General features: G+C 41.6%; 1 protein-coding gene across 1 annotated transcript in view; it reads right to left on the bottom strand.

Moving 5' to 3' along the window:
* Window positions 1-22,404, bottom strand: part of sptbn4a (spectrin, beta, non-erythrocytic 4a) — a 45,958-nt gene extending 23,554 nt beyond the window's left edge. Inside the window, exons 1-9 of the mRNA XM_089017195.1 lie at window positions 21,479-22,404; window positions 6,566-6,829; window positions 5,861-6,094; window positions 5,701-5,790; window positions 5,362-5,640; window positions 5,156-5,286; window positions 4,708-4,912; window positions 3,165-3,410; window positions 2,930-3,064 (exon numbers count right to left, since the gene is read on the bottom strand). Of these exons, the coding sequence (XP_088873321.1) occupies window positions 2,930-3,064; window positions 3,165-3,410; window positions 4,708-4,912; window positions 5,156-5,286; window positions 5,362-5,640; window positions 5,701-5,790; window positions 5,861-6,094; window positions 6,566-6,829; window positions 21,479-21,601 (1,707 nt within the window). The 5' untranslated portion in view covers window positions 21,602-22,404. The remainder of the gene's footprint in view (window positions 1-2,929; window positions 3,065-3,164; window positions 3,411-4,707; window positions 4,913-5,155; window positions 5,287-5,361; window positions 5,641-5,700; window positions 5,791-5,860; window positions 6,095-6,565; window positions 6,830-21,478) is intronic.
* Between the last annotated feature and the right edge of the window lie 2,412 nt (window positions 22,405-24,816).

The following is a 24,816-nucleotide window of genomic DNA, read 5'->3' on the forward strand; positions in this document are numbered from 1 at the left end:
GTCACTCCCAAAGAAAACCTCAACATCAACTCTGCTACCTCCAGCTCTGCTTCCTGTCTTTTCTTCAGTGGCACTGTCTCCAGTCCAAACATCATGGCTGGTCTCACCACGGTTTTATACACTTTTCCTTTCATCCTAGCTGAAACCCTTCTATCACACATCACACCTGACATTTTTCTCCAGCCGCTCCAGCCTGCCTGGAAACGCTTCTTCACCTCTTTTCCACACACTCCATTGCTCTGGACAGTTGACACCAAGTACTTAAAATCATCCACCTTCTTTATCTCTTCTCCCTGTAGCATCACTCTTGCACTTGGATCCCTCTCATTCACACACATATATTCCGTCTTGCTGCGACTGATCTTCATTCCTCTCCTTTCCAGGGCATATCTCCACAGCTCTAGTTTCTCCGCCACCTGTTCCCTGTTCTCGCTACAGATCACAATATCATCTGCAAAAATCATGGTCCAAGGAGACATACTTTTCTGTCACTCCAGACTTCTTCATGCAATGCCACAGCTCTTCTCTGGGCACCCTGTCATACGCTTTTTCCAGATCTAGAAAGACATCATGCAATTCCTTCTGACCTTCTCTGTACTTCTCTATCAGCATTCTTAAAGCAAACATTGCATATGTGGTACTCTTTTTTGGCATGAAGCCATACTGCTGCTCACAAATGTTCACTTCTGCTCTTAGTCTTGATTCAACTACTCTTTCCCAGAGTTTCATTGTATGGCTCATCAACTTTATTCCTCTGTAATTAGTACAACTCTGCACATCTTCTTTGTTCTTAAAAATGGGCACGAGTACACTTCGTCTCCATTCTTCAGGCATCTGTTCACCATCTAAGATCTTGTTGAATAACCCAGTCAGGAACACCACCGCCGCCTCTCCGAGACACTTCCATATCTCGATTGGTAACTCATCAGGCCCGAGTGTCTTTCCCCCCTTCATCCTCTTCAGCCCCTTCCTCACTTCATCCTTGCTAATGTTTGCTACGTCTTGGTCCACAACAGTCACGTCTTCTACTCTCATTTTCCTCTTTCATCAATTCTTCAAAGTACTCTTTCCATCTTGCAATCACACTACTGGCACCGGTTAATACATTGCCATCTCTATCCTTAATCACCCGAACCTGCTGCAGGGCCTTACCATCTTTGCCTCTCTGTCTCGCCAGCCTGTAAAGATCAGTCTCGCCTTCCTTGCTGTCCAGCCGAGCATACAAGTCATCATAGGCCTCTTGTTTGGCCTTAGCCACCTTTACTTTAACCGTGCGCTCCATCTCCTTGTACTGCTGTCTACTCTTGTCCCACTTCTTCTTTGCTAACCTCTTTCTCTGTATACAATCCTGCACCTCCCCATTCTACCACCAATTCTCCTTATCTACATTTCTCCCATTCGATACACCAAGTACTTTCCGACCTGTGTCTCTGATTATGTTCGCTGTAGTTTGCCAGTCATCTGGAAGGACCTCTTGCGCACCCAGTGCTTGTCTTACTCCTTCCTAAATGTTATGCAACACTCTTCCTTTTTCAACTTCCACCATTTTGTCCTCACTTCAGCCTTTGGTTTATTCATCTTCCTCACGGCCAGCGTCATCCTACACACCACCAACCTATGCTGTCAGGCTACACTCTCACCAACCACTACTTTGCAGACACTGATTTCCTTTAGATGGGGCCGTTGACACAAAATGTAGTCTACCTGTGTACTTCTGTCTCCACTCTTATAGGTCACCCTATGTTCCTGTCTCTTCTGAGTATTCACAATAGCCATTTGCATTCTCTTAGCAAAGTCAACCACCATCTGTCCTTCAGCGTTCCTCATCTGGAGTCCAAACCTACCCATCACCTCCTCATCATCTTTGTTTCCTGCACCAACATGTCCATTGAAGTCTCCACCAATTACAACCTTCTCACTCCTCGGGATGTTCTGTATGACTTCATCAAAGTCCAACCAAAATTCCTCCTTCTCCGCCAGCTCACATCCTACTTGTGGGGCATACCCACAAACACCATTGAACATCACACCTTCAATTTCTAGCTTCAGACTCATCATTCTATCTGATACTCTTTTTACTTCTATGACATTCCTAACAAACTCCTCTTTTAAGATAACCCCAACTCCATTTCTCTTTCTGTCTTCACCATGATATAACAACTTAAACCCTGACCCTAAGCTTCTAGCCTTGCTCCCTTTCCACCTGGTCTCCTGGACACACAGTATGTCTACCTTCCTTCTCTGCATCATGTCAACCAGCTCTCGACCTTTACCTGTCATTGTTCCTACATTCAAAGTTCCTACTCTTAGTTCTATACTCTTGGCGTTCCATTTCTCTTCTTTCCTCCGGGCACACCTCCCTCCTCTCCTTCTTCGACTAACAGTAGTCCATTTTCCACTGGCACCCTGAAAGTCAACAGCACCAATGGCGGCCGTTGTTAACCCGGGCCTCGACCGATCCGGTATGGGATTCATAGATTTGATTCGCATATTTGTTTCGGATGCCCTTCCTGACACAACCCTCTGTATTTATCTGGGCTTGGGACCAGCACAATAAGACACTGGCTTGTGCCCCCTTGTGGCTACATTGTATTATTGTATTATTGTATTATTGTATTATTGTATTACTGTATTACTGTATTATTGTATTATTGTATTATTGTATCGTATTGTATTGTATTCCCTCTAGCAGCGCACCATGTAATGGAGGAATATATTTATTAAAACAAATATTGTAGCTACTATTCTGTGCTACTTATAATGCAGTGTGCCATATATATGAAAACTGTTTAAAAATCGGCCATTAATTGAAGGTGCGAATTGTACTCCAAAATGCCTTATCATATCGAAAATATGGTAATTGAATGAATCCAAAGAACACCAACCACACATTCATAAATCAAGTTACAGAAGAGAAAATAACACTTGCCTGTGTAACTAACAGTTGAAGGGCATGCTCAAAAGAGTGCATGAGTCTCTGTAGGGTGGCTGGATTGGTGATGTTGGCTTGGCATGCCCTCACTTCTGGCAGCTGTTTCGTCTTCCCTGCGATCTGAGCCAAAATCTACAATGCCAGACCGAGCCGTCATCACAAGCGCATTTTGAAAATATAAACCAGACGAACACACCGCATAAAGACAGGCAGTAATTAACTTGGAACACACCTCTTTGCAGTCTGTGAAAAACTTGTGGAGCTGGTTGGATGTCACCAGCATCTGTCTGCGGGTCTCCATCAACTCCAGGAGGTCGGCCCAGGACTCGTTCAAGCCATCCTTCCACTCAGCGATGGTGGCTGCATCCGAATGGCCACAGTCGATCATTTCATTCACCATTTTATTCACCTGCTCCATCCGCTGCTGGCCAATGTTATTTGTTTCTGAGGCAAATTTGATGAACTTTTCTTGGAGGATCTGAGAAAATATATTGAAATAATTCCATGCGGCGCTGTTTACTGCCACTCATGTGATCCATGATCCCAGTTTATACAGAGTAAGTAGTATTGAGACAGTCTGATGACAGTTATTAGAACTATAGTTTGAAGTCATGCAATTATTGTAAAGCTCAGATTCTTAAAAAAAGAGCTATAGATGAACTTATTTTGTATATTACTGTGTATCCTAATCATAAAATAAATATTCCTGCGGACATAGTGGCACTCAGCCACTCCCAACCTCAACATTAAAATACAATAAATAATTTTTGGAAGGTGTTAGATTCAAAAATTTAATTTGACCTTGAACCACATGCATAACAACATTCAGTAAGAACTGTTGCCACATCGATCCAACTTCTCACGCAGCTAAATGCTGGTTCCTTATCGTTTCCTCAGATCCTCTTCCTGCCTCCACCCCTGTGTGCCCCCCCCCCACCCCCTGCCCGTCTCAGCATGATGGGGGAAAGACCTTTCAGCTGGTCTGCCCCAAAACTCTGGAACTCAGTTCCTCCCAACATTCGTAGCATCGATTCTCTTCCCACTTTCAAATCCCATCTCAAAACCCACCTATTTAAAATGGAATTTTCTGTGTAGCTCTGTGTCTTGTTTCTATTTATAATTGTATTTTATGTATTGTACTCTATTTATAATTGTATTTTATTTATTGTATTATTGTATCTATACTTGTCTGTGATTGTAAAGTGTCCTTGAGAGCTTTGAAAGGCGCTTGAAATAAAATGTATTAATTATTATTATTATTATTATTATTATTATTATTATTATTATTATTATTATTATTATTATTATTATTATTATTATTATCAGTTTTATGCAATAAAATGTTCCCATATACCATTCTGGCGTATTCATAATCACAAAAAGCTAACTTTGGAATTGAAAACAATTATAAGATATATATTTTTTTTGCCGTCATTGTGATTTTTAGATTTGATTTGAATGAATCGCAGTATCACAAATGTTTTGGCCATCGGGAACAAATTATCACACTGATTTGATGTTAACTCGAAAATTGGTGCATGACATAGAATAAGACAATGAAAAACACAAAAGCAAAGCAACAGATGATTCTTCTTATTATCAGTCAATTAAGTTCAGCAAAATGTTACTTGAAATGTTACTAATTTAATTTCTCTTAGTCACAGAGAGGTTGACAAGGATGAAAATCCACACGAGTGGAGCCACACATACGTGACATGTTATAACACTGAGCAATCCACTGAAAAAGAAAGACCTTGCTACATCGCCATTCTCACCGTCACATGCTCCAAATCTTGGCCAAGATCTGTTGAACTTGCCACAGTCTCACGATCCGTGATCCATTTCTCTAATTCTTCTACATCTTTATTGAGTTGATAAAGCCAGTACTGCTGTTCCAGCTTGATCTTTCTGTGCTCCACCATGTCTTTCAAAGAAACATACAGTCTGTCTATGTGGGACTGCTGCTTGGTGATTAGCTCACTGTGGAAAAAAATCACAATAACAGATCAGACATACCGATACATCACAAAAACATAATATGCCATATTTGGCAGAGTAACAGTTAATGTCTCACGTATTACAGTGTTCTTAATCTTAAATCTAAATCTGATGTAAATATTGTACTGCAAAACTATTCATGGCAAAACAAACAAATAAAATAAATAAATGTTTCTGAAATTACGGATTGGTGCACAGAAAGTGAAATGAGGAGTCATGTCACACCTTTCTGGGTGTCCGAGCTCGAGCAGCTGCTGGCATTGCTGGGACAACATGCCTACAGTCTCTGCATATGTTTCCACAGTTTGCTCCAGAGCCAGATGACTCTTCAGCAGTTGCAAGGTACTTGCCTCATCCTGCAAATAATCAGAAGTGGATCTGTGTCGGTGTGGCGGTGTGACAATTAAACTGATTGCCAGCGTTTGCCATACCGTGCCTTTTGTGTCATTGGCCTGCTGGAGTTTTTGACCTGATAACCACGATTCCACTTTGGTTGCATCACTGTAATATTGTTGAGCCTGCAGTGCAGCATCCAGCATCATGGATCTCCTTTCTAACTCCAACTGCAACACCTCCCACAGTTGCCGCACATGACCGGCTCCTTCACGCACAAATTCCACTTCGGGGGTGCGTAGCGATGCGATAATTCCCGCCCTGTCCAGAACCTCCTCAACACGTGCCCTGCGGCCTGTCAGGTCCCCCTGGAGAGTCTAAAAGACCAATGCGAAATAAGTTAAGAAGAGTTTGTTTCAAAGTTTTGTGATCCTCACCTGGTTCTTTTTTACATGGTGCTGCACACTCTGGAGATTATTCCCATATTCCTTACACGATGCCAGGGGAAGCCTCTCTTGAATCCAAAGCTGTGAAATCATCAACCTTAGGTCATGGAATGGTCGGCCATATTTAAAGAAAAAAAGAATAAGTGCTAACCATCTCGTCTTCCAGGTCTTGAGCAACTTGGTGCATCTCTTTGGAAGCCAGCAGGATGCGGCGTCGCTCCTTCAGGGGCTCAATGAGGCGAACGATGCGACTCTCCACCATGCCTGAATGCTCACCACCCTCTTTGTCACCCGCCATCAGACCTCGCTGGTGAAGGCATACCCCCTGCAAGGTCCCCAATTCCTCCACATCCTTGTAGATATCTCCAAATTTAGACTCCATAGTCTATGCCAAAAAGATACAGTAGCATTTTAATCATAGCAAGGTTAAAGTAAAGTTATTCAATGTCCACCCATTCATTCATTTTCAAAACCGCTCAAAGGTCGCTGGAGCCTATCCCGGCTGTCTTTGGGCAGTCAAAGGTGTACACCCTGAACTGGTTGTCGGGCAATCGCTGTGTTCTGTTACAATTGGGATAGACTGGACAACTATCTGCTAATTTCAAAGCTATCTGCTAATTTCAAAGCAAAGGTTACCTGAACCACAAGGTCGAAACAAAACCACTGAGTTTTGTTCAGTAAACATGTTGACTTGAGTTGAGTAGGCTTCTGATAATTGCCACATTTGATAAGATAGAGCTCACTAGCTCTAAAGGAGAGGGTATATTTGTTTTTCGCCTTTTGTCTGCTGAATGCGTAACTATCCCAAAGTTGTAGGCATCAGTAAAAATAATGTAACTTTTTTTACTGTTCTTGCCTGGAATTTTTGGAGCTGCTCATTGAATGTGGGCAGATGATGTGCCTGCTCAAGTTGAGGGGGCTGTTGCTCCAAGTGGGACAGCTGGTTGTCAAGGTCTGAGTAGCTTTTCCCTGCCGGCTCTGGCTTATTGTTTTCAAAGAGCTGGCGAGCCTTGGCTTTGGTTGTGGTCTCCAAGTCAGACCAGCACTCCCTGATCTCTTCAAGCTTCTGCTGCACAACCGCGCGTAGCTCTGGTTTCTCCTGGATCAGTCCTTGGCCCTCCTATGATAAGAAAACAGAAACAATTGTTAAACTGATAGCGGTGAGACTGCAAGACGGCACAGATTGATACAAATCTTCCTCTCAGTGCTAAGAGTGCTAGCCATATTTCGTGTAAAATATGCATTATGTGGGAGATTGCCATTTCTTGGCTGACTGACTCTGCTTCTCTCTTGTACACTCCATGGTACCGCTAGGAAAAAAATGGGTTAATGTTAGCCATAGCTGCAAGGGATAGTTCTTATGAGATGAGCAGCCACCTCGTTCAGTACAAGATACAGAGACGATGAAGAACACTACAGCTGGAAAAAGACAGTGAAGCATTTTCGATGTATAGAGAGCATCTTGTCATTCAAAATACAGCGCATCTGAATCTGTTCATTTTCCACTACACTGGCAATCAAATATTGGAAGGTGGGTCATTCCAGAATTGGAGGACATCTCAAATGAAGCGGTAAGAGTAAAATTTAAATATCAACATCTTTATTGGTCAAGTATGTAGAACATACAAGGAATTAGTCCCTAGTAGAACAAGCTGCACCCGTTTAATCTTTGAAAAAAAGACATGACAAATAAATATGGAGGGGCATTCCTTAATATAAGTGGTACCTCTCAAGAATAATTGCAAGACAATGTGAAAAGTATCAAGCAGAGCTAAAGTGGTCAGTGGTAAAATAAAATACGATAACAGTTCTACAGTTGGTACAGAAAATCAGTGAACCATTTTAAAATGATGAGTTACTTAATTTGTAGTACAAGTGTGCAATTAGGCATATGTCCTTGAGATCCTCAAAGTGTCTGGTGTTGGAGATTTTATAGATCAGGAACAGTGGTTCAAGGGACAATGGATTGTGCAAAATTGCAAAGAGCCCCTGTACGGTTAGATTTGGGTTACTGTTTATATGGTTAATAGCTAGAGCAGTGGTTCTTAAAATGGGTTTAATCGAACCCTTGGCGTTTGGTGAGTCGGTCTCAGGGGTGTGGTAGTCCTCCACCGCCGAGGTCCACCCCTCAGTCTCATCTGCAGTTCGTGGGCGCAGTCATTGAAAAAAGGGTTCGGTGAATGAGCATATGAAACCGGTGGGGTTCGGTGTCTCCGGCAAGATTTAGAACCACTGGGCTCGAGGGAAGAAGCTCTTTAAGTGTCAGCTGGATTTGGTGCGTAAGGATCGGTAGCCTGAGGGGAGTAGCTGGAAAAGGTGGTGGGTAGGGTGTGGATGGTCCAGTAGGATTTTCTGTGCCCTTGTCTTGGTTCTTGCAGTGTGGAAGTCGTCAAGAGTGGGTCGGGCAGTGGCAATTTTTTTTTCCGCCTTTTTGTGGCGTTCCCCAAACCAAACTGTGATGGAAGAACACAGGATTGATTCAATGACATTTGTTTTAAATATATATATATATATATATATATATATATTCTTCTCCTCGTCTCACCCCCCATGGGTGGTGTCTGTCCCCCATTTTTTTTAGCTTGGGTCCTCTACCAGAGGCCAGGAAGCTTGAGGGTTCTGCGCAGTATCCGTGCTGTTCCCAGCACTGCGCATCTCTGGACCGAGATATCCGATGATCTGTTGCAACCACTCGTCGAGTTTGGCCGTCACTGCCCCGAGTGCTCCGACCACCACAGGCACGATTGTCACCTATATATACCACAAAGAAGTCAACAGTAGATTGAACAACAACAAATTGTATGGCAAAAGAACAGATTGGGAAATGTTATTTCTTCTTTTCTCCATTTTCCCACATTTTTATAAAGTAGTTATCATTGATTGCATGTGTACCTCATGCAACCCTGACATTTAATTGATCAGAAGAAGGAAATCCTAGTCGAAATTATTTTTGATTTACTCCTCAGGTAAGTTTATCTTCTTAATTGGCATTAAAAGCTTGCTTTAAAAGCCACCTTCTTCCCCTGAGAGAAAGCTAAAATTTGTCTGGATTTGATGTGAATTGGGCTAATCCATCTTTACATAATTCATTTCCCATTATAGATGACGATGTTGCAGAAAATAAGAAAAGTGAAGGTGTATTTTTCCACAATTTTGAAGTGCAAAGATCCTCAAATTCTGGTTATCGTTGGCATGGGAGCTCATGAACCTCAGAATTGTACCTTGATCTGTACATTGTGCCTCATTGCTTGGACTGGGGTCAAAATAAATAACTAAAAGGAAATAGGCAGTAGATACTTTCACGTCTGTAGCCTAAAATAACTTGGAATGAAATAGCTCCATGCCAAGGCAACAACCCCTGCTCGCAAGGAGGCAGGGAATAGAGGAAAGTTTGGCCTCGGGCTGACCTACAAATAGTGCATGGCAAGTCAAATACACTTCTTTCTGTGCTGTACCTGAGCCATTTCTGTCGCTGTTTTGTGAGGGATTATGTCCGAGTGGATGCATTATGGTCAATGTTTTTAATGTTTTCTTTTGCCCCCAGTCAGCTTGGTCTTTTTTTCTAATACAACTTATGGAGTTACGAATAGGAAATACTGATTAGATCTATTAATTGTTGCCAGCGATGCGTGAACATCTGATGTCCCTCCAATTAAAAAAAAATGTGGTCGCATTTTACAGGTTAAAATCAACGTTGTCTGTGGATTGCGATACAGCCACACTGATGTAGCATGCGTGAATTTAGACATTCTGTACGACATGATGGAGGAATCCACAGTGCAACCTGGATGCAGGAGGTGTGGCTCGAAGAGTACAGTAAATTATGCGCTGCAGATACGGAACTTAATTGGAAAGCAATTTAATTGATGACATGAATTTAATTTAAGACAAGATTCTTCATGAGATTCGTTTTTTATGTGATTTAGCATATGTTCACTTTTTCTGTCAATGTAAATTATAATAGAAAGGTTCTAATGTCTTTTCATGGATTAATAAAAGAAATGTAGTCATAGTTTCATTTTCTACACCTCAAAAAAAAATATCCATATTATTTTTCTCTGGACGATCTCCTCAGTGGATTTCATAATGCAATGCTGCATTCCTTCTCTTGGCACAGCCTCACTGTTCAACTGCTGCTTGTGCGCAGTCTCTCTAGCGTCCCTCAGCCTCATTTCTCCCTCTCATAATGCAGAGCCAACAGAAAGCCGTCTCCCTCCTCTCATGGCTTTACTGACACACAGAGGCAAGAGGAGAGAAAAAATCAGAGAGGGAGGTGATGGCCGGGGAAAAGCAGATGAGAAGAGAGGAAATGAGGAAAAGAAGCAGGAAAATCACCGGAGTGGTAATCAGGCTGTGGGTGCTTGATTTTTTTTTCAACACAGTCATGGCTAATAGAGTACAGGTACAATGTTGAAATTGTATCCTCATGGAATTATGATACAGTTCTAAATTCTGCAGACTTTCCTGTTATGCTGATGCAGCAGTAATACGAGAGTAAGGTGAGACCTCGTCTTCTGTTGACAAAATTACACCAAGGAAAGAAGGAAAAGAGAAACCGTGTCATACTATACAGTATCTCTCTCTCTCTCTCTCTCTCTCTCTCTCTCTCTCTCTCTCTCTCTCTCTATCTCCCTCTCTCTCTCTCTGTCTCTCTCTCTCTGAACACTATAAATTGGCCTTTGGCATGAGTGTGTGCGTGAATGGTTGTTCATCTCTGTGTGCCCAGCGATTTGGCTGGCAACCGGTTCAGGGTGTCCTCCGCCAACTGGCCAAAGACAGCTATGATATGCTCCTGCATGCTTTTGTGAGGATAAAGCGAATCAGAAAATAGGTGGATGGATGAATTTCATTCTAGATATCGCCTTGTCTAAAAGAATGACTTGACTGGTCACTATATTTTTACCCAAATACAAATTTTTGGTTTCACTCATCTGTAAAACCTCTTGTGAACATAAAACCGGACAGAAGAACAAGATAATTTTCATCAGCCTCAGTGGGTTCACAAGGTTTTGTAGTAGGAAATGTGTTCCTACAATAGCGTACAGTACACACATGTCACCATCGTGGTTGCCCACAGGCACAAGGTAGCTTTCCAGAACCACATGAGAAGCCTGCGGGCATGTTTCCCAAAAAAAATAGCTCACAAGTGATGGGAGACTCAATTTTCTCTGAATGTTGTACAAGTGATTATTTGAAAATGTGAATAGGCGTTCATAGAAAATGTAACGTATGATAATATTTATTTATTTATTTATTTATTTATTTATTTATTCACGAATTATTGTGAGAAATCATTCACAGGAGTAGTGTCTTCACATCAACCAATATCTTGAAGTATGAATCAAAACATACACCAGTGTTATTTCAAAAGTATGTATCCAACAGGGAGCCCTTTTCGCTTATCAGTAGCCAAGATGTTGCTCTCAATTTCAAAAAAGGTTAGTGAGCCCTAATATTGACATGGCGAACATTAAGTGCTGATACTGATGATACTTTGGATTGGATTGGATTGGATATGCCTTTATTAGTCTCACAGTGGAGAAATGATGATGATACTTTGTTCATGATTCCATCCGCGTCTTATTTCTTTTCATATTTTCCCTCCACCATCAAATATGTATGAGTTTGTAAAATTGAGAATCAACAACAAACATTTCCAGGAAGTTTCTAATGTCTTTGGTCACAGATGTCATAGATGATGCCAACCAAAGTGTACCTGGCAAAACCTCTGTTCAGCTAGTGGGGCGGACCTGTCTCTGTGTTTGGCTCTTTCATCTGCCTCTTGTGTATTTTGTATTTTTTGTATTTTTGTATTTTTTCACGTGAAATGATTCAGCCTGGTCTAAAGGTGTGATGGGAAGAATGTGCCAATAGAACATTGGTTAACACTTTTGTTACGATCATGAAGGTTTAAATGAGAACGACAGCTCATCTTTGCCAAGGTTTGTTTGTTTTTTATGAAATTATTATGGTACTATATACAGAAGTTGACATGTGTGGCTGTTAAGATTCAAACCACTGCCTCCAGTCGATAAATTATTTTGGGATTATCAACCTGCTGTCACGGTTTGCAAGGTGGTGGTGGCAGATGTGGATCCCAAAAAAGTGTCACTTATTGGGAACGACCAGCACTTGCGAGGCAGCAAGAAGGGCTGACAGCGCTACCCGTTGGTCGCCAATCCGAACGTGGCAATCCGCCACTGATCAGGACGAGCAGCACCTATACAGGTGCAGGCGGGGCCGACAGCGCCACCCGTTGGTCGCCAACCAGATCATGACACCTGCAAACTCATCCAATTGACTGTAGGATGAACAATTTGGACTGGTTGTGGTCAATCTGAAAAGTTCAATTTCTGAGAGTGTAATTTCTATCTGCATCTGTCTGTATGTGAAACTATCGCGGCTTGGAATTGAAGCGGATTTACGTGGTGCAGGAGATGTGAGACAATGTTTTTTCAGTAATGGATGCTACAGCGTCATGTTTGCTTTCAACATTTAGCTGGCAGCAAACATGCACATTCCACCATGATGTCAAAAGGATTCTTTGCTCCTGTCCTCTTTCATCGAGAACTGCTTCATGCAACAAAGAGAGTGCAGAAAGTGCTCATGAATAAATCACTGTCTGTGTTGTTCGTGTTGTGTCACATTATTTGTTTTTTAGTTTTTTTTTGCTTGTGGTTTTTTTTACTTCAAGATTCCACCTCATATAGCTATATTTTACATTTTAAGACTTGCGCTGAATACTCAGGAAGTCTTGTTTTTGAGTTGATGACGTCACACACATTTTGAAGTAGTTTTGGGACACTTTAAGTCAGTTTTATTGGTGTTTTGCATTTGGCTAAAATATCAGCTTCGTGTTTTGGGTATTTTAGATGCTATAAAACGTTTTTCTGATGTCAGTTAGGAAACAAAAAAAATGGTGTCGGTTGTCCTTTAATGGAACACTTTAAGCCAGAGGTACCCACACTGTTTGAATTGAAAATCGACTTTTCGGTGAACTAATATTTTCCGATTGACCCCTGGCCACGCTAATGCATGCACATCATGATGAATCTGACATGGAGGCATGCGACACCCTTTTGCAACCTGTTTAACAATGGTAGCAAACGTACTGTTTTAAAGTGCTACCCTCAGCCTTCTAAATTCCTATTCTTTACCCGGTAAATTGTACATAAAGCAAACTCTGAAAAATAATAATGATAACAATGAAAGTTATAGTGCAACAGCTCTGATCACAAGCTGCAATTGCAGACTGCTGAGCGCGAAACACTTCCGGTGACGTAGGTCACGCACCATTGCAAGTTAAAGATTTTCTGCTTTGTTTTTTTTAATACTAATTTGTAAAAATGAGACATACAGGATGACTAGAGTGCAGTGTACGTTAACACAAGAAATATAGATTACTGACATGCACAATGACAGACAAATACGTCAATCTTGTAATTACTATGAGAACATCCTTGGCCTTTTCAAAACAATCTTATGCTTTTTAACTAGCACTGTCTGGTTTGAAACAGCTTGGTGCAACCTTATCAGAATCAGAATCAGAATCATCTTTATTGCCAAGTATGTAGGACACACAAGGAATTTGTTTCCGGTAGAACACGCTGCACTAGTATCGTTGTCAAAAAAAACTGCTAAGTGGCACTATACAGTTCCATTTTGGCTACTGTTGAAAGAGTTCAAAGAGTTAATGGCTTGGGGGAAGAAGCTGTTTAAATGTCTGCTGGATTTGGTGCGCATGGATCGGTAGCGCCTGCCTGAGGGGAGTAGCTGGAAAAGGTGGTGGGCAGGGTGCGGAGGGTCCAGTAGGATTTTCCGCGCCCTAGTTTGGATTCTTGCAGTGTGCAAGTCCTCGAGAGTGGGTAGGGCGGTGCCAATGATTTTTTCCGCCGTCCTAACTGTCCGTTGAAGTCGGATTTTGTCCATTTTTGTGGCGGCCCCGAACCAAACGGTGATGGAAGAACACAGGATGGATTCGATGACAGCCGTGTAGAAATGTTGCAGCACCTCCTGTGGCAGGCCATGCTTCTTTAGCAGCCTCAGGAAGTACATTCTCTGTTGGGCCTTTTTCAGGATAGAGTTGGTGTTGACCTCCCACTTCATGTCCTGGGAGACTGTGATTCCCAGGAACTTGAAGGTCTCAACGGTTGACACCAGGCAGTTGGATAGTGTGAGGGGTAGCTGTGGTGATGGATGTTTCCTGAAGTCCACCATCATCTCAACTGTCTTGAGCGTGTTCAGCTCCAGGTTATGACGGCTGCACCAGAGCTCCAGCTGCTCCACTTGTTGTCGGTACGCAGACTCGTCGCCGTCTTTGATGAGACCGATGACCGTGGTATCATTCAGAATGACCAATAACCACTTCATATTGCCAATAGTATCACATTTCCAGTGGCTGGAATTGTGATTCGATGTTGCCTTAAATAACCATCCATATTTTAGAACAAGATGTTGTGGGTGAGCTCATCGTCATTTAAACAATTGAGACTTAATCAGCAGTGGGTGATGGAAACAGCCAAGATGACCACCTCACCAAACGAGAAAAAACAAACCTAAATGTTATGCGTCACAATTGTTTTTGCATTTTTGTTGGGATCTTGGCGTTGCATTGTGTGTTCTACTGAGTGACATTCAAATATCAATTTTACAATTAATGAAATAAAACTTCTTTACAAGTGCACAGGAATGTTTTCTTCCCCAAATATTGCTTCAACTTTATGCATTGAAAAGGAATAGCATTGTTTCCATGTCCAAACATCCATCCATCCATCCATATATCCATCCATATATCTATCCATTTAACCATCCATCCATCCAATTTCCGATCCCCCTATGCTCTCAAAGGTTGCAGGTGTTCTGAAGCCCATCCCATCTTTGGGCAGTCGACACCTCGAACTGCTTGCCAGCCAATTCAATCACAGGGCAGACATTGACGAACAAACATTTGTGCTCACAATCACCAATCGGGACAACAAAATCTGACCCACCACATCCCATTATGCCGCCCGTGAAAGCAAATCAAACCTGTGAAATTCCATGATGGTTCTTAAAGTCTGAACCAAATTTCCTAATTGTCCCATGCAAACCACAATAACAGTCATTATTTTTACATCAAATTTGAAAGCTAGTCATTCATCAATTTTTTTGTGTATGTAATATCTGGAGGGAATGAAACATTCTACTGGCTTCCCTAAATTCCTTGCGGCCCTCGAGAGGAAATTGTAACGACAATGTGGCCCGTGGGAAAAAAAAAATAGTTTGATACCATTGGGATAATCAGTCGCCCAAGCAAGTACTGTGAAAATACAAAGCAAAACCAGAGAAAGGCGACACTCAATCATCACTTTAAAAGCTCAGTTTCCAAAATCTAAACTGATCAATCGATCTTTACTTTATCAAATGTCCACCAAATATCCTCACCAGGACCTGTTACACTACGCACGTAAAAAATATATATATAGAGCATCTTAACAACAACAAAAGGTGTCAATGACAACAAGGGGTTATACTATATTGCAGTATCCTAGGACATGTAGACATACGTCACATGACATACACCATCATTCTGAAGTGGTGATCTCACATTCAGTAATTTGCTAAATCAATGGCCATTCAAAAACAAACCAAAAAGAAAACATTTTTACTATAGCGGAGCTTCCCAAAGCTTTCTTCGATTGTGGTTAAGCCCCTGGAGAACATGTTTTGTTTGACGTGTGAACTAACTGATAACACGGTAAGCTGTCCAGTGGAGTAACCTCTGTCACTCAAAGTGTTGATCTCCCAATAATTATTTTCCGAATGACATTTCAAACAATTTACCAAACATATTAGGAGCATAAGGGCGGCATGGTGTCCAGTGGTTCGCGAGTCGACCTTACAGTGCAGTGCGGTCCTTGCTCCAGCTTCCCTGTGTGGAATTTGCTGGTTCTCCCCGGGCCTGCCTTGATTTTCTCTGGGTGTTCCGGTTTCCTCCCATAATCCAGACATGCATGGGGGACTGATTGAATTCTCTTAATTGTCCCTACGTTTGAGTTAAGGGGCAAGTGGTTGTTCGTCTCTGTGTGCCCTGCGATTGGCTGACAACCGGCTCAGGGTGTCGCCCGCCGATTGCCGGATCATGGCTGGGATAGGCTCTTTCACCCCACCACCACCGTAGTGAGGATTAAGCGGATCAGAAAATGAATGACTGAATTAGGAGCATGGAGTAGCGCTCATCATTTTTGGTGCCAGTTGAGCGTTATTTTTCTTTAGCCTTTTGGTGTAGTTTGCATCGATCTGCGAATTTTCCCAAAAATATACGTGATAGGTTAATTAAGAAACTTAAAGGACAACCAACACATTTTTTTGTTTCCAAACTGACATCAGAAAAGCGTTTTATACATCTAAAATACCCAAAACACGCAGGCTGATATTTTTAGTCAAATTAAAAACACCAATAAAAATGACTTAAAGTGTCCAAAAAACGACTTCAAAATGAAACCGGAAATGGCCAGGTTCAGGAGGTCCCGCCCCCTTGTTTGTGACGTCACGCCAAGACGTCTTGCATGGCTCGAGAATCAAAGCAATGGCTTCAGATTTGGAGAAGATGCAAATAATTGTGAAGAGGAAAGCATACATGTTTGAAATAGATTAAAGAAGTCCTTCTGTGTCATTTTGAGGTGTCTGGACTGCAATATAGGGTCCCAGAAAATGCACATGATGGCGCCTAAGCTCCATTGGAAATGGGCGGATTTGTCTGCTGGGAATTTGTGTAAGCTAGTATCAAATAGTAGTTTTGGTGCAACACACAACGATTCACCATCACGTTATTTATGTGTTTTCCTTCTAATTTCGCCATCAACACGGATCATCACGAAGTTTTCAGACCAAACAAAGTACCCAAAATGCATTGTATGTTGCTTTCTCGGTCAGTGACGATACCTACCGTGACGTCACGGTAGGTATCGTCACCAACTCAAAAACAAGACTTCCTGAATATTCAGTGCGAGTCTTAAAAAGTAAAATATAGCTATATGCTGTGGAATATTTGTAAAATAAGCTCAGTGGAAGTGATTTTACAAATTTTGGACACAACTTGTCGGTAGGCGTCGGTTGTCTTATAAATTGGCAATTCGTGTACAATTGTATTTGACTTTTTATCTGCATGCGCCCTGGTATCGACAATCAACTAACTGACGATTTACACTCCCTCACACCCTCAGAATCTGCTGGGATCCAGGCCTCATTGTTCCTAACATGCATTGAGTGTCGAAAATAGATGGATAGATTGATGGATCTCCTCAATAATTAATCTCCACGAGAACAGTTTTGAGAACGACTCTTTTTGCTTTAAGCATGATGCAGCCCACAACATAAACCATCCATCTAGTTTGGCGTAAAAAGAACTCGGGGGCTCGCTCACAGCCAACTTTTGAATGAACTTGTGTCCGTCATCAAACATTATCTCACAAATGTTCTTCTCGATGAATTGGTACACGCAAAAATACACACACACACGCACAAATACATTCCTGTTTCAATGGTTTTGTGAGGTCTGGATAACTCCAGATAAGGAGTAAGGACCACCGAAGCTGATAAGTTTAGAGAACTAGTATAACATTTGAACACTAAATGTCACCCCATTTTCCCACTTCAACATCTTTAAAAAACAAAGAAATAAAAAGTGGACTTGAAACTGAAATAACAGCAGGAGTGAGGTTTCTGAATGGGTATATTCAAAGTCCTCACCCCTGTATTAAATTTGGTTGCAATATCGTTTTACTTTTTTGTGGTATGACTTTTTTTTCCTCTCATTAACCACACATACACAAACATAAACACACACAGTGAGTAAAAAGTGTGTGTATCCAAGTGAAGTGAAAATACACATCAAACAAATCATTTTGGGTGAATATGTGAGGACCTGTCTGAAACGTTAACAGATGCATATATAGACCCTCTAGAAGCCTTTAGAATGAAAAACATGTGAGGACCGGCCAACAACAAAATGTCCTCACTACGTATGGTATAAAATGTTAGTGGTCCTCACAAGACTGGTCATACAAACAAACACACACACACACACACACACACACACACACACACACACACACACACACACACACACACACACACACACACACACACACACACACACACACACACACACACACACACACACACACACCCACGCACACACAGGCCATATTCTTATTTTTTCCACTCGCACTTCTGTAGACAACTTCAGTCTGTAAAGTAACACCTTTAAGAAATCCGTATAAAATAATCTTAACTCATTCACTGCGAGACTTGTGCAAAAATTTGTCCGCTCCAGTGCCAGGGTTTTTGTCATTGTCGCTTGAATTCCAGGACCCACGGAGTATGGAGTTTTAGGACTGCATGACACAGTGTAGGAAACCTTAGACTATCTTCTTTCATCAGAAAAAAAAATGTTACTTCCGAAATTATATGTGTCTGGAGTTATATGAGCTTGAAATGAGGGATGCTGTACAAAATACAATGCAATACCGACATATTGTTTTATTTAACGCTTTACCATCAGCTGAAGCTGAAACAAAGCGCTAACTTAATTTGAAAAAAGGGAAACGCTGCCCCATGTGGAAAAGAAAAAACATTGCCATGGCCAACGCTTTATCTGCACCCATGCATGAAAAGACAAAGCCCGAACAAGTTTGGGAACAGCGCTCTACGTCATATTTTCAATTCTCGAATAAATTTGTGAATGTCAGTGACAACGATACTAGTGCAGCGTGTTCTACCGGAAACAAATTCCTTGTGTGTCCTACATACTTGGCAATAAAGATGATTCTGATTCTGATTCTGAATGACTTAATTTATGACACTGAATTATTTCAATTCCAGTCAAGTTCGTCGAACTGTGTGCTAAGGCTGGGAATTGCAGGTTGATGTAATCTTGTTGAGATATGTTGGCATGGACAACCAACGTGCAATACAGAGATGATATGACATTCAACACATTGTACGAAAAAACAATCACATGGCTGTATAATTTGAGAAGTATACAAACAGAGTCTTTTCTGGACAGTTTTTTTGTCATAGTTTGGCCAGTTATGTGACTTATACTCTGCGATTTATGTGGGAAATGACTGCACATTTGTACATTATATCACATTATTTTCACATTTAACCGCAAGAGGGTGGTCTGTGCTGATAAATTGACATTGAGTCTGACGTAAGCGACGTGCACGAGGAAGTGCCACATGTTGTAGCTTGGGAGTTGACTGAGTTGCTGAAAACCGACACACAAAATAAAGATTTCATTAAAATTAGTGGGCGGCCCGGTAGTACGCCGGCTTCACAGTGCAGAGGTCGCGAGTTCGAGTCCCATTCCGGCATCCCTGTGTGGAGTTTGCGTGTTCTCCCCGGGAGCGCTTGGGGTTTCTCTGGGTCCTCCAGTTTCTTCCCACATTCCAAAAACAGGCTGATTGAACACTTTAAATTGTCCCGAGATGTGACTGTGCGTGCACATGGTTGTTCGTTTCAGTGCGCCCCCGCATAGTGCACAAAGACAGCTGTGATAGGCTCAAGCAGCCACCACGACGCTAATTGAGGATACAGCGGTCTGGAAAATGGATGCATGAATTAGATTTAGTGATTTGGATTGACACTGATGGTGTGGTAAACTTGCTGTAGTTATCTGAATAACCTTTAATACGATCCTGACAATAGCAGTTACAATCCCAGTTCTTTGTTTATGTGTCAGATAGCGTTAGCATATCGAACAATTAGTTGTTCTTGGTTTTATTTTTACTTGAAATTGCCTTTCAAGATGTCTTCTTCGTCTTTGAGTTGATCAAATACATTATCCCGCAAAATGCGATTTATATTCCAGCGTGACTTCTGCTTTTTTCTTCTTTATTATGCAACCTAAACTATGGAGCGATTCATAACTTGGAAAATACTGAAATATCTACTGCTTATTCCTTATTTTTTTAGTTGCTTAAATTTGTAATTGAAGGCCGATTAAACCCATGACACGTACAAATGCATGTACAACATTGCCACATTGGCATTGCAATATTCAGTCCTCCAAGTGCACACTCCTGATGATGTTATAATAACGTTGCCTCATTTGAACTAGTATTTAAAATTGTGTGCTGTTGTATGCAAATTTAGCAGGACACTATGATTCCCATCAGAGTAGGTCATGGATTGACTGAAGTATACTTTTAGCATCTTACAGTCTTTAAACTCTGTCAACCAATGCCGTAAGGTTGATCCTGATTTTTGGACGACTGCAAGGCTCGATGCACATTTGCCAAATCGACAGACTGGTCTCAGCTGAGCTTGGATGGGCATCCCAGCAGAAGGTCTGTCTTGGAGAAGCATCAGGTGTTGTGACAATTCAGTGGCAGAAATTTGATCTGAAGCTTATAGCTACTCAGAGCATATCTAACACTGGCCCATAAGCAAACAGCTGGTATAATAGAATGTATAACAATCCTCAATTTGTTCACAGCAGGCATCAAACCCTCTTAATCTTTTTATTATATTTCTTAAACCATCACACCTGGCAGCACAGTAACAAGAACAATCAGAGGTGGAGGTTTGGTCTCCAGGTGCCCGCTTTACAGCACTGAAGTGCTTTCACCATGTGTGCAACCAGCATGCCCCATTTAAAAAGGATGAAAGTACCAGTTTAAATTGGACATGTTTTAATTTAAAGAGTATTGACAATACGTCTAGTAAAGCCTTATTATAAGGCAACTATACAATTTTATAATTTTAGTGGCATACATAAAATTATGTGGTGTAAATGCAGTCCGCGATCCTTGTTTTGAAAACATATGTTGAGGGAGTTTACCATAAACTCAAATTACAATTTACATTAACAGTAGACAGGACAAATGGTGAATTTAATACACTACAGAACTTGTCTTCAAAGACCATTGATATACATAGTTAAACAGCTATGTTGTGCATATTTAATCATGAAGACAACAGTAAATCAGTCTCTAAAGAACATTTTTATATCACAAAATTGTATTTGTACTTCAGTTTATATTGATTTAACTGAAACATTCAAAGAATACAATATATCCTATCTGATTTTTGACAGAAATAATGTTCTCATTTTAATTGTATTGAAGAAAGATCCCGAAAAGTTTGCATTGACAAAACACACAATGAAGTTATAATCATCATTACCTGTACTCTCAAACTGGAACATGTTTCACTGTGAATGTTATTCCTGAATAAAAGTGTAACATACCTGCAACGCGGAATATGTGGAATACTAATGGGGGTTAATTTACATGCCGTAAACCCAATTTAGCTTCACAGAGGCCAAGGATATGTAGATAGCATAGCACAATAGCAAAGTTGGATTTTTGTCTGAAATTAAACCTTCCTTTCGTGTTGACTATCGAATAAGAGAGGCCATTGAATAAATGCACATTCTCTGCACTCATTCCGGTTTCTGAGAACGTCTTTGAGTGAATCAACAATCAACCGCAAGCTAAATGGAAGACTGAAGCAATTGTGTTCTTTTACATTGTTGCGAAGAGAGGCCAAAGCGATCATGTCACCTATGAATGTGAAAAGCACTGTCAACATTCATAACCTTGAGAACGTTATTCAAGATGTCCTCAATGAGTTATGACACCTCTCGCGATTTCTACTAGCTACAAACAACAACTCACAAATGCCATCTTGTCAACGTGGCACCCCACTCCCACCTCTGTCTGACTTACCTGCTCTTCATGACCTCTCCATCCTGCATCATGCCCTGATCAAATCGACTCACCTGTTCTATCTTGGCCAGCCATTCCTTGTTACGGGCCAGTTCTGCCATAAAGGCCTGGTGCTTCAGCCACTTCCTGTGTAGCTTTTGAGCCTCATCTCGCGCCGTGTCTCGGGCCATAAGCATCTTCTCTTCTACCTGCTGTCCCAGTCACTCAGCTAGCGGAGACAAAAATAGCCACCATCAGGAGGCCAATGCTTGAGCCGCCCCTTTCCCACAGGACGTCCTGCTTGCTTCTTCGACGCACGAGCCACCCTGCTCTACTCGCCTCTGCAGGGGCCCGGACACCAATCAAGATAAGCACATCAGCAGTGGTTGCAATGGAAGCACTCAACCCCTTCGTTTGGATTGCCTTGGGTCCACATGCCCTACTACTTCATTGGTCTTGCGGTCCTGATGCTGCAGTGCCTGCTAGCCAGGAAAGGCAAAAACACCTAGCAAAAACAAGGAGATGAGCCAATGGCTAGGAGTGACACACACATCCAAGATATCCGGCAGGTGGCGAGTTATCTTCTTGCCTCACGTGTCAGTTAAAATCCATTAATCGGTGAAGATGTAAGTGTAGCATTGCTACAGAGAAATCTTTCAGCCGGCGCAAACCTGATCATCCAGCATTCGCTTGTACCGGTCAATCTATAGTCCTGTCTAGTGAAGCAGTAGACGGGAGGAGAATGAGGAGGAGAAAGAGTTAGAGTGGGAGGAGCAGGGCGAACAGGATGCAGAGGCAGTGCAGAGGAGCCCGAATAACATAAGCTATCTGCTCTTGAAATGCATCATTGACACCGCTGCAATGATGCATGCTGACGTGAGACAGCGCACAACATTCTCGCCTCCGTTCGCCTTTCTGATGCTCACGAGCAGCTCAGGCGCGGTTGCCGCATGCTGGTGCAGTCCTCGCCTCTCAGTAACGCTCTGTGTGGGGGCACGTGTGTGCGTGCGTGTGTGTGTATGTGTATGTGTGTGTGCAATCACAATCAGCACTGCAGTGCCAGAGCAGAGAGATAGAGAGAGAGAGAGAGAGAGAGAGAGAGAGAGAGAGAGAGAGAGAGAGAGAGAGAGAGAGAGAGAGAGAGAGAGAGAGAGAGAGAGAGAGAGAGAGAGAGAGAGAGAGAGAGAGAGAGGGAGGGAGAGAGAGGGAGAGTAATAGGCAGAACCAACAATATGAGTGGAGGAGAAACAGGCAGGAAGAGGGAATCGAAAACTGGGGGAACAGGAAGGAAGAGGTAAAAGATGGTGTTGGGAGGTGGACTGGTGAGACACCAAATGGAGGAAAGCGCCTGCGTCAGTGTCACCAGGGACATTTCTCTGCACTAGAAATGACTGCACTCACGAGCTGGAGTAGGATTTGGGATGGAGGAGGTGGTCATTGTAAAGCAATGAATGAGGTTGCATGCACACGTGAGCAACAGCGTAGGTGACTGATTTGGATCAGTGCTCAGGCTGCTGCTTAAAGACAATCTGCAATGGGAGCCCCCTGTTGTAACCCCCCACACCCACCCCAAAAAAATTGTGTGTGCAGTAATTCCTTGTCGAGGGATTAACACATTTTGCTGTTCATTCACTTTTGTGTACAAGCTCATGAAAGCAACTGTTTGAAAAATATAAAATGATTTGCTCTAATTTCGAAAATATGCTGCTTATCAATTTCATTACGTTATTGGGCATTGAAGAGGTATTTATGCTATTAATTAAAAAATAAGTGGAGTTTGTATGTTCTCGCCGTGTGGGTTTTCTCTGGGTACTCCATTATCCTCTCACATTTCAAAACACAGATGGCAAGTTAATTGAATGCTATACATTTATTGTGAGCCAATAATATGCCGTAAATGTTTGTATAAATATGCTGTGTAAATATTTAGCTTATAACATTATAATCTGAATATTAGCTGGGCATTTGCATTTGTACTGTTTACGTTTCGATTTAACCTGTCTGATGTAACAATCCAAAAGATAGGCTGCCAAATGAAAAACAAAGTAATGTAGTTTACTCAATACATTGTAAAAATGAAGATAGTAAAGAGCGATAGATTGGGGAGATTCTCCAAAAATATTTTATCAACATCGAAGAGATAATGCTAGTTAGCCTCAATCTGCAGTATATATGCACCTAAAAGCTAGCAACCACTCATTTGACAACCATGAAGTTAAAATCTTAGCGAATGAAAATAGATGGTTTGAAAGGGGAGTAAACGAAGCAATTTTTCTAAAACAGCAAAATCCTTCAATAAATCAACACGGTGATTTGAGGTTTAATTTGGATCGTGCGTACAACAGACTTCTGAGATTGTTTCCACATAGGCTTAGTTATGCTGATGAGGTGAAACCAGAGCAAATGGGGCAACCAGGCCAGTCGTAGACTATAATCAGTCAGGACAATAGAAGTAATCAGTGTAGCCTCAGGAAATAGTCCTCTGCTCGCGTCAACCTTAAAGCAGGGATCTATCGTAGAAGAGGTCTGGCACTGCCACCTCTGGATAGTAGGGATATATATCTATAGGGCCACAGCTACCAGCAACATTTTAGTTAGCTGACGAAGCCTCTTGGATAACAAGCAACATATCCGACACCTTCAAAGAAGTACAGATGACGGCTGAAGAAACCTTTTCATCAATGGACCACTCCTGTATGACTGAGAGCTTACACGTCCGATGCAAATTTTCATCTGCTCAAACCATATTTTAGGTCCAAGGAAGCATCGTGAATATCAGATGTTTTTCATTCTTAAATATCTCAACAGGAGGCTTCAAACCCTTTGAATCATTGTATCATTGTATCATATTTTTTAGATGAACTCACTGTAGAGCTCAGCGATTGGCTGGGACATACAAACGATCAGGGGGTTTCTCCAAGGGCCCACTTCTCAGAAGGCACAAAGGGTTTTCATGTTCCAAGCATACTAAAAGAAACATGTGCATGCTTTTATCTCCAGTAGACGTGATTATAGTAATAATCTTCTTCCTGGACTCCCTCAAATGAGCATCAAACAGCTGCAGCTCATTCACAACACTGCAGCTCGGGTTCTGATAAAGAACGAATAGATCAGAACAAATTACTCCAGTTCTAAAGATTTTCACTTGCTCCCAAATTCATTGTAGAATAGTTTGTAAGATTCTGAAAATATTCTATAAATTACTGAATAATTTGAGTCCTGCATAGATGTGGGTTTACAGATGAAAAACCTCTTATCATATATATATATATATTTTTTTTTCAGCTCAGTTCACTTCAGTTGTAAATATTTTTTCATGTTTTCAGTTAATATGTTTAAATGTCAATGTTGGTGTTATTACAAATTGCCATTTGTGTCCTGCCAATGTATTGACCCATGTTCCTTCTTATTT

Source organism: Hippocampus bargibanti, linkage group LG16 (assembly GCF_051943395.1).
Source record: "Hippocampus bargibanti isolate YZ-2025 linkage group LG16, ASM5194339v1, whole genome shotgun sequence".
Taxonomy (NCBI): domain Eukaryota; kingdom Metazoa; phylum Chordata; class Actinopteri; order Syngnathiformes; family Syngnathidae; genus Hippocampus; species Hippocampus bargibanti.